The sequence below is a fragment of the Oncorhynchus tshawytscha genome, linkage group LG30 (genome assembly GCF_018296145.1).
Source record: "Oncorhynchus tshawytscha isolate Ot180627B linkage group LG30, Otsh_v2.0, whole genome shotgun sequence".
Lineage (NCBI taxonomy): Eukaryota > Metazoa > Chordata > Actinopteri > Salmoniformes > Salmonidae > Oncorhynchus > Oncorhynchus tshawytscha.
The window spans coordinates 6,371,552-6,382,589 of NC_056458.1; the positions used below are offsets into that span (position 1 = coordinate 6,371,552).

The 11,038-nt window shown below is 40.1% G+C and overlaps 1 protein-coding gene across 1 annotated transcript; it reads right to left on the reverse strand.

Moving 5' to 3' along the window:
• Positions 1 to 1,374: 1,374 nt before the first annotated feature.
• On the reverse strand, positions 1,375 to 8,883 carry LOC112228922 (beta-1,4-galactosyltransferase 4). Its single transcript, XM_024394698.2, has 7 exons — positions 8,761 to 8,883; positions 7,069 to 7,488; positions 6,222 to 6,454; positions 5,895 to 6,082; positions 5,559 to 5,681; positions 3,197 to 3,301; positions 1,375 to 3,093 (listed from the first exon to the last, which is right to left on the reverse strand). Exons 2-7 carry the CDS (start codon positions 7,349 to 7,351, stop codon positions 2,958 to 2,960), a joined length of 1,068 nt encoding a protein of 355 aa, XP_024250466.1. The 5' UTR covers positions 7,352 to 7,488; positions 8,761 to 8,883; the 3' UTR covers positions 1,375 to 2,957.
• Between the last annotated feature and the right edge of the window lie 2,155 nt (positions 8,884 to 11,038).

Consider the following 11,038-nt stretch of genomic DNA (forward strand, 5'->3'; position numbering starts at 1 on the left):
TTGTAAGGTATAACTTGGGCCCATAGCTTTTCCAGGTCAGGTTATGTTGTCAGGTCCCTAACTTTAGCACTAGGTCTTTAGCCATTAAGGGTCATTTAATTGAACATTTGTTTTTGGCTTAAAATAAAGTTTCCAGTCAAGTGACCAGGCTTGCTGAGCCATTGAGAAAACAACCCACGTAGGGAGTCAATAGTTTCGACATATCCTTAGTCCCCCCGAGGACAGCTGGCTAATAGTACAGTAGGAATCTTTTCTGTGGTTTTATTATAATTTTAAGCTCTTTATGTGTCTGCTGTAGTGCAAAGTACATTTCAAAGTCTACATTCTATGATATCATGTGATATCTTGTTTGCTGGGCTCAAAGCTTAATGTTTCAAATGTCAAAAGTTAGCCTTTGGTGCCCTGGCCATCCTGGCCTCCACTGAACAAAGCTTTCTTTCTGCACCACAGGAAAACGAGATGACATCATTTTGCCCATACAAAGGCTTGGACATCACACTCCTTCCCCTCTTTGGTTCCCTCCACAAGACTGGACTGGTGAAACAAGTGCTCCCTTCAGAGCACAGCCTTCAAAATTGTAATCAAACTACTATACTGAACAAAAATATAAAACGTAACATGTAAATTGTTGGTCCCATGTTTAATGAGCTGAAATAAAAGAGACCAAAAATGTTACATATGCACAGAAAGCTTATTTCGCTCAAATTTTGAACACAAATTTGTTTACATCCCTGTTAGTGAGCATGTCTCCTTTGCCAACATAATCCATCCACCTGACAGGTGTGGCATATCAAGAAGCCGATTAAACAGCATGATCGTTACACAGGTGCACCTTGTGCTGGGGACAAAAGGCCACTAACAACACAATGTCAAAGATGTCTCAAATTGAGGGAGCTTGCAATTGGACATTCCTGCAGTCAGCATGCCATCAGAGCTGTTGCCAGAGAATTTAAATGTTCATTTCTCTACCATAAGCCTCCCCCAACATCATTTTAGAGAATTCTAGTTGGCTGGGCCTAGCTCAGAAGTGAGTGGGCCTATGCCCTCCCAAGCCCGCCCCTGCCCAGTCATGTGAAAACCATAGATTAGGCATTTATGAATTTATTACAATTGACTCATTTCCTTATTTTGGACTGTAACTCAGTAAAATTGTTGCATTTATATTTAGTATAGATAAAAACATTTTACATTCCATCTTGTCCATCATTTGTAGAGCAGTAGAGGTAGAGGGTGAAGAACAGGGACTTTCTGTTTAAGTTCAGCTAAGGACCCTACTTTACAAATCAGTATCATCAACCCACTGTATAAACAATCACATTACACAACCCTACATTGCTAATCGAAGACTATGCCCAACTAAAACACACTTGAAAATGACTTTGTTTATAGAAATAGATCCTTTATTTCTCTTGAATTCACAAGTCTCATCTGATTCATGTCTCTTCCCACCTATAAAACAATCTACAAGATTAAAAATGTTATTTTGAAAGGAAAAGATTCAAGAGAGAAAGGTCTCACCGAACAAGGCACTCTTAATTAATCAGTCATTATGGCATCCCAAAACATATTCTAAAACATCAATAATTTATAAATCAGATAAAGTAGGACCACAGAAACAAACAAATGTTGAACACTACAGTACTACTCATATAGCTGTAACCGCACACCATGAAAATATGAATCATGCATAACTTACAGAAGGATACATGTGAAAGCGCAGGCCATACCAAAACCATATTAAAATATATTAAACACAAGTCATATTTGATATGATAAATAACATTGTTAAAACAGGCATAGATGAAGAATACATTTGAGCAAAATGGTGAAAGTGTCAAAGGCAGTATGTGGCTCTTAACAGCCTAAATGGGACAGCTTGCTTTGACTCAAGATGGCCCACAAGGACCCAGATAGACAGGGGGGGTAGATGGAACCCAGTAAACGAGAACTTGACTCCAACCAAATTATTTAGAATGTTGAATAAGTTATTGCAGGCCATTTGACTTCGATGTGAAAAATCTAAATTTCAGTTGTTTTTTGAGGGGGCGGGGGTCTGTGCAGTTGTAAAACCTACAAATACACTTGTGAAGAACACATGTTTTGGTTTATTTCAACTTATTTGAGAATAAATAGTGAATCATGTAAGGGTGGCAATATATTTGACCGGAACTGTATAGCTCAGCAATAAATTTTAAAAACAGGAATGGACCTCTGGTACTTTTACAACTGGATGAATTAAGGCAACAGAAGCAAAGTATTTTACAATATTAGACATTTGACTAAATTAGTGTTGGAGTTACTTCACAAATCTTGTAGCAGCATATTCAAAATATAAACCTTGTGATGTCTAGAAAATGAAGCCATCTACACTGTGATATCACTGTTGGCTGTTGTAACAAGATTGCATAAAAACTACAATTAATTTCCATGTAGCATACTTTCACAAATGTGAGAATGATTCATATGAAAACGTGTTCCTTGTGTCCTATGTTGTCCCTTGTTCCTCCATTTTACCTTCTACATTCATCAATTCATGTAGGAGGGATTTGAGAGCAATTCTTGGTTCCCATTTTTATTTGACAACCAGAGATTAAGAAATGAAAAAAATCCATGATTCTTTAGAATAAAAAAATAATAACATGCTCTATTAGAATGCAAATACTTGTTGAAACAATCAAGTCACAGCAAACCTCTAACACAGAGCAACATTTAATTGTGGTTTTATTCTCATCCCTAGAAACTACTCACCAGTTTTGACTGAAGGGCTTCCAGACTTTACGTTATTAGGACCTGGCGATATTACGCGCCCTGCTTGGAATGGTTTACCGTGAAAACTTTTGCTTACCAGCTACTGCCACTCTGTTTGTTTAGGGCAGGTACATAACATGTAGGCATGGACATACCAGAGCACCATTACTGCATTCAATGCAGCAAATCAAGACAGATGCTCTGAAGCCTCAGTGCAGTGGTTTGCCAATGTCCACTGTGACATTAATGTACAGAGGTGGCCTCTCAACTGAGAGAGTACTGTAGGAGCAGGTGTTAAGACCATCTGTTCTCCAGACTTGAGGTGTCCGTCCTAACAAGAGCATCCTGTGAAGTAGGACAATTTCAGAATAAAATTAATTAAAATGACAAGTAATAGCTTATAATTACAGCAAGCAATTTATAAATTGATGCGTCCACAGTGACTCACCGGTCTTTATTAATTTCGTTGCCGCTATCTCTTTTATGAAATACCATGGTATAGCGTGCTATAAGAGGGGGTGGCCGTATAATCTTCATTTTCTGGAGTTCCACCCTATCAGAGACAAATTAAGTCAATCGATAACATCCCACATTGACTAAGATGTAGGACACAAATAAAGTAAAGTCCACAAATTGTACATTAAGCCAACATGGTTAGGACTGTTGCGGTGACCGTATTACCGCCACACCGGCAGTCATAAGTCATGACTGCAGTAAAATTCCACGTGACTGTTGGGTCATGCTAATCTCCTTTTATGCACTGCTAACTACTATCAGGTGGCTAATGACCTGGTACTCAGGGCTCTATTATCCCTCTAACCACTGACATCAATGGAAATATGTTAGGGAGGTAAGGCAATAAATAGGTCATAGAGGTGAAATAATTACAATTTAGCATTAACACTGGAGTGACAGATGTGCAGATGATGATGTGCAAGTAGAGATACTGAGGTGCAAAAGAGCAAGAAGATAAATAGCAATATGGGGATGAGGTAGTTGGGTGTGCTATTTACAGATGGGCTGTGTGCAGGTACAGTGATTGGTAAGTTGCTCTGACAGCTGATGCTTAAAGTTAGAGAGGGACATAAGTCTCCAGCTTCAGTGATTTTTGCCATTTGTTCCAGTCATTGGCAGCAGAGAACTGGAAGGAAAGGCAGCCAAAGGAAGGATAGGCTTATGAGCCCAAGGCCAAAAAAAAACGGAATTAAATGATTGTACCCTTATAGAATGCCATGCGTAATATGCGGTAGGCTGAAAAACATAAAACAAAAATGATTTAAGATGTCTTTTGTACATAAACGGTCTAGCCTATACTCCAAAATTAAACAACAATTGAGTAATCGCCTTTGAGTATGGACTGTATTACTATGCATACCGGATGGACTGGTTACCTTACGCTAGACTCCAAAATATCAATGAATGAGTCTGGGAGAGAACATATAGCAATGCTGTTGGTTCATTTATTGTGCAGGGCGGCTTACTGTTAGCCTACAATTAGTGAATTTGGATTTGATTTGGATTTTGGATGATTGGGATTGGGATTTTTATTTTCATAATTAAATGCAGTGGAACAATACCTTTAGCTGTACAGAACATCTCACCACAATGTGTTTCCAGCTCCTCCTCTCTCCTTTATTCCTTTATCAAACGCGCAAACAGCCCAACAATAGTTTAGTAAAATATGTTATGAAAAAAAAAGTTACTATCAATGTTCCCGAACAGATTTCACTTGGTTTCACAAATTAATCATTGGGTAGCTGCAGGAACAAGATTGTATGCCATGGGCTCTCCAGAGTTTGGGCGAAATATATCCTGTCGCGCAGCGAGAACATGCACCTCAAACAGTGGTTGACGCCTGGAGTGAAATAAGTGTCCTTATATTTATTTCTCAGCTGCTCATATTAAGCACATACTCTGCTATAAAACTGAAGTAGCCTACGAAACGGACCGATGGGAAAGCGCTTGGCCTCCATTCGCTATTCGAGTACATACAGATGTATTTTTTCCCACTGCCCATTTGATAATGGTCCAATCTAATTTCAAAACTAATTTGACATATTGGTAAAGAGCAGATTAAATTGAGAAGTCTGATGTGTAAATATGATCACTTGATGAAAGAACAGCTGTGCAGCCTGAAGCAAGGGACAGAGCACAAGCTTTATTTTGCTGCTTCCCAAATCATTAAAAAGCCTAAAGCCGCACCATGCAGTCCATATACGTTTTGACTAAGACATTTTAAGGTTTGTATCATTCACAACTAAAGTTGCCAAAAAAAAAAAGCATATAGAATCAGTTTCAAATTATCACTTTTATACTGACCATAGCCACTTCATATGAGCACTTGCTACGGAATGAAAAATATATCCTCCTTTTATTCAGCTAAGTTGAATTATATTCTTCTAACTATAAAATCATATAAAATAAAATGGCACGAGACTTAAGCATATCTTGTCAGCTAAATGAACAAGCCTACAGCATATGTCATGGAGCATAGCCAGATAACATAGGCTTACAGTGGGCCAATTCATATTCTGTTCTTCTGAAATACATTTTCTTCAGACCTGACTAAAATAAATAATGGATTTATTGTGATGGTATATGAAATTGATTAGACTTTTAAATTTTTTTAATGTAGGTTCCAAAGGTTCAGCGACTTGTATGAGTCGAGGCCTGGATATGCTAAATGTGTTTCAGCTAATTAACGGTCAATTACCGTGAGACCGGCACTATTTTGCAGGACAATAAATCGGTGGACAGAATTTCACGACCACCACAGCCCTAACCATGGTGAAAAGTAATAGGGGTCTCACCTGATGCGAAGGTCATCATCCTCCCCACCCCATCCCCAGTAAGTGTTTGAAAAGCCGTTCACTTTGTGAAACTGGTCCTTCGTCATGGCCGTCACCCCTCCAAAGTACCCTTTGTATCGCAATCTATGAGAGCAAAAAAAAAAAAAGCAAGACATTACAGACCTGTTCCCAGGACTTTGATTGAACGTTGGTAATAATTGAAATGTTAAACAGTGAATTTGGTATGAATAGTCAATTTATAGTGATAGCTGCCACATCACTTCGGACATGCTGTTGAGAGAGCATAGACATTTACCTGCTTTTGCATAAAGGTGAGTTAAGAGCTAAGATATTTACTTGTATCCTGTGGCGTTCCTGCCGACCACCAAGTGTTTGGGCTGTTGGTCACACTTGTATAGGTTGTAGTCGTTCTCTGGAACCAAATCCACGTCATGAAAAACAAAGCAATCCCAATCGTAGTCCTTGAGTGCCTCCAAGTACCCCACATTAAGTAGCTTGGCACGATTAAATGTCACCTCTCCAGCCTGTCACAACACACAAATCAACCACAAACATCAACCTCTTTCAATTTCAAAGTTTGTAACCCTTATCGGCTCAGAAATCGGATACAAATATAATTGAGGAAATGACATAATGTAGTGTAACTTCATATGAGAGTAATACCTGGTGGATGACGTAGATGCCGTAGTGCAGCTGCTGCCTCTGAAGAAAGGGGTGCAGGTGATGCAGGAGGTAGAGGAGGTGTTTCTCCCGGTTACGGTGAGGGATGAGGATGGCCACAGTCTGCTGGGCGAGGCAGTCTGGAGGCTGATATTGGCCCTCAGCCACTCCACTGTTCTCACTCTCCACCTCCTTCAGCGTTAAAGAGTCCTTGAACGTCAGCTTCAGGGCTCCATCTGCAGGCAGAAAATAATAGGCATGATGAAAATCTAGACAACTAAATTGTAAAGTCTTACGGAGAAACTCCATTGCAATATATTTACATGGCACTAGTTTAAAATACAATATCATGAACTGAAAAACAGCATGGTCTGGACAGATAATTACAAATGTGTGTGTGTGCATTCTGTTTGGGCCACAGACAAACACAAGCCGTCTTCAAACAGGAATTTATGTTGATGGAAAACCCACTAACGCTGTACCATCTGCCTCCCACATGGTGTAAGCCTTATTACAACAGTTGTCCACTTCCTGTCAACAAGGAGCCATTGTATGTAGGCTACATGCAAACTGTTACCACATAGGCTACAGTATGTGAAAATAATACAAATGAGCCTCAGCCTAGCAATGGTTATGAGTAATAAATCAGGCGGTTACACAATCCCTACATTGCACATTAGAGTATTCACTTGATTACCAATGTTCTTCTCTCCACATTAAGACACACTGCACATAATGTTCTTTACAAGGAAGTACACAGTAACATGGCATTATCATCAGTAAGTAAGCTATAGCAAAGCCTGTATTAAGCTTACAATAACATCTGTGGATACTGTGTAGCCCTACTTACGAAGCAGTGGTGATTTCTCAGGACAGCTTTCTTTTGGTGGTGGGGTGTCAGGGAGAGGATTGGAGAAGACTTGCATCACTGTTTTCCATGAGTATTGCATGCCCCCCCTCAGGACCTCAGCGTTATCCTCAAGTGTCTGTGCTGACCTATGGGTATCCTGAATTGCTTTCACTGTTTCGCCGGCAAAAGTGGCGATCCAAGCCAAAACGGAGACAGAGAGCAGCAACAGTATCATATACTTCCACCTCCGGAAGTACCTGGACACAGCAGGACAGACTCCCATGGCTGATTGGTTGTACAGGTATTAAATCCCCCAAAATGTGGGAGGCTTCAATCTTGGTTTATGACATCTGGTTCTCCTTTGCAGCAGCCACAGGAGAAATTACTGAGTAGAGAGCACCAGGCCCCCTGACATTCAACCTATGATGACACAACGTTCTGGATGAGTTTCATAATTTTTGTCAGTTTCATTTTTTTTGTCATGTAAAAAAGGATTAGGGTACTTTACATTATTTAATTGATTTTCCAGAAAATATAGTTGCATGTGAAAGAAGGTGTGCCACTTAGAGGAATTGAGTTCCTGAGTGCTGTACCTGTATATGTAGAATAAAATATTTCAGTTCCATTGACACTTCCTACTTGAATTTATAGCATTTGACTAGTGCATTATGCAAAAAGTAGCCTTAGGCACCCAGGCTTTGGTGAAAGCCTGTGAAAGAGGCTAGGCCTATGCGACAACAGAATTCACAGTACTTTACATTGGCTGTGCACTGAGGTGTTTAATCTATACACACCCCGCTCTATGTCCTCCCAGCTAAACTCCACCCAAAAGAAACGGTAACTGAAGTGGAACGGTTCTCTTTTCTACTTCCACCTGTTTGCACTTTCATGTTGACAATTACAATCCATTGTCTTTCAATGCACACTATTCAGGGATGTCCTGGATAGTAATCTTAGGCTTTAACTGTAGCCTGCTTTAGTGTGTGCTTAGCTTAGACACATCACATGTTGCCACGTTGTTCTTATTTCTCCTTCTCTATTCACATAACCAAAATGGGATACCTATCCTAAACGGTCATTAGCTAAAATGAATAAAAAACAGGCCCAGGACAAATTAAAATTTACTGTACAATTTACTGTAAAAAGACAAATTGCTGTAAAGTCCATGCACTACTAGCTAGTTACATATCCTGACATGAGCAGTGGAATTTAAACACGACGATATGTTGTGCAGAAAGCCAGTAGCCTTCTGCACAATTGTACAGTCAGGGAATTAATGTAAGTTGTTGTTTGAATGTTGCCTGTTATACATTCAACTGGCTGTAGTTAGCTAACTTAGCTCGATGCTGACATCTTTTTGGGTGCTTTAACCAGATTTACAAACGTATTGCTCTCTGAACAGTGACACATTTTACTTTAGAACTCAAGAAATGTTTCGTGGATTCGTGCAACCAAAAGCTAGCGTGTTAACTAGCTAAGTAACGTTGTAGCTAGCAAGTAGCTCGGGAAGTCCAATGTAGAGAACAGCTTTTTAGCTTGCTGAAACTAACCAACAGCCATTACTGCCACCACATTGGGTTAGCTATTTCGGTATGAATGAAGTCCCAGGGAATACGGGTTTAAATGTACACAGCATTTCCCACATTTAACGAGACATACATTTTCTTAGAGAATGATGAGCAGATGTCTTACTTGCCAGTTGCCTAGAGTTCTTCTGCTGTTGTTTTGGGCAGCTGGCTGGCCACTCCCCGTTGGTACTACTCCTGTAAGCTCCGTTCTAAAAGGATATGCGCGTTCAAGACTCACACATGAACGTCAAATAGAAAAATAAGGGGTAGGGTGACCACATGTCCCGGATTGTTTGGGACAGTTCCGAATTTTGGCCCATTGTCCCTCAACCAAACAATCATGTTTATCATTTTTATCAACAAATTCAAACGCCACTCGTTTAGAAAAATAAGTTGCCCTGTATTTCAGTCAGACGTTCCAACCTGTCTATTATGATCACGTTTGCGCGTATGAAAATATAAGGATGTGGTACTGGTGATGTTAAACACGTATCCAGTCGTTGTTGAGCTCTGATATTTTGTGCGGCGCAAAACGAGACTGAAGGCCAATGGCATAGGACTATCGTCAACTAATCACGTTTCTCAAATCCCTTTGCACTAAATTCCAGCTCAATTTGGAGACAGTTAGGCCTAAATCGAACAACCTCCCCCCTCATAGAATTCATTCAAAATAATAATGTTTGTGAGGTCTGGGGTCTGCTCGCCTACCAAGAATTCACAAAATGGGACAAACACCAAATTGACTATGCATGCAGAATTCTCCTCAAATATCCTCTGTGTTAAACGTAAAACACAAAATAATGCATGCAGAGCAGAATGAGCCGGATACCCGCTAATTATCAAAATCCAGAAAAGAGCCGTTATATTCTACAACCACCTAAAAGGAAGCGATTCCCAAACCTTCCATAACACCTACAGAGAAATAAACCCCCTAAGCAAACTGGTCATGGGGCTCTGTTCATAAACACAAACAGACCCCACAGAGCCCCCAGGACAGCAACAGAATTAGACCCAACCAAATCATGAGAAAACAAAATATATAATTACCTGACACATTGGAAAGAATTTATGCCGATGGCAGACTTGGCTCTCAAGAGAAGACTGTGTGCACACTGTCCACAACATGAGGTGGAAACTGAGCTGCAATTCCTGACCTCCTGCCAAATCTATTTTTTTTAAACATTTTATTTAACCTTTATTTAACCAGGTAGGCTAGTTGAGAACAAGTTCTCATTTACAACTGCGACCTGGTCAAGATAAAGCATAGCAGTGTGAACAGACAGCAACACAGAGTTACACATGGAGTAAACAATAAACAAGTCAATAACACAGTAGAAATGTATTTATTTTTTTAATTTAAAAAAGTGTCTATATACATTGTGTGCAAAAGGCATGAGGAGGTAGGCGAATAATTACAATTTAGCAGATTAACACTGGAGTGATACATGATCAGATGGTCATGTGCAGGTAGAGAAACTGGTGTGCAAAAGAGCAGAAAAGTAAATAAATAAAAACAGTATGGGGATGAGGTAGGTAAATTGGGTGGGCTATTTACCGATGGACTATGTACAGCTGCAGCGATCGGTTAGCTGCTCAGATAGCAGATGTTTAAAGTTGGTGAGAGAGATCAAAGTCTCCAACTTCAACGATTTGAACCCTGTGGCACCCCCATAGAGACTGCCAGAGGACCGGACAACATGCCCTCCGAATTGACACACTGAACTCTGTCTGCAAAGTAGTTGGAGAACCAGGCAAGGCAGTCATTAGAAAAACCGAGGCTACTGAGTCTGCTGATAAGAATATGGTGATTGACAGAGTCTATAGCCTTGGCCAGGTCGATGAAGACGGCTGCACAGTACTGTCTTTTATCGATGGCGGTTATGATATCGTTTAGTACCTTTAGCGTGGCTGAGGTGCACCGGTGACCGGCTCGGAAACCAGATTGCACAGCGGAGAAGGTACGGTGGGTTTCGAGATGGTCAGTGATCTGTTTGTTGACTTGGCTTTCGAAGACCTTAGATAGGCAGGACAGGTTGGATATAGGTCTGTAACCATATTAGACCATATTAGAGACACATATTCCCCCAGATTACACAGACCCACAAAGAATTTGAAAACAAATCCAATTTGATAAACTCCCATATCTATTGGGTGAAATACCACAGTGTGCAATCACAGCAGCAAGATTTGTGACCTGTTGCCACAAGAAAAACTCAACCAGTGAAGAACAAACACCATTGTAAATACAGTTGAAGTCGGAAGTTTACATACACTTAGGTTGGAGTCATTCAAACTTGTTTTTCAACCACTCAACAAATTTCTTGTTAACTATAGTTTTGGCAAGTCGGTTAGGACATCTACTTTGTGCATGACACAAATAATTATTCCAACAATTGTTTACA

Coding starts and splice junctions, on each gene's coding strand:
- LOC112228922 (XM_024394698.2), bottom strand. CDS start 7,351: ATGGGAGTCTGTCCTGCTGTGTCCAGGTACTTCCGGAGGTGGAAGTAT. Junction 6,083..6,221: donor GCATCTACGTCATCCACCAG/GTATTACTCTCA, acceptor GTGTTGTGACAG/GCTGGAGAGGTGACATTTAA. Junction 3,302..5,558: donor GATGATGACCTTCGCATCAG/GTGAGACCCCTA, acceptor TGTCTCTGATAG/GGTGGAACTCCAGAAAATGA.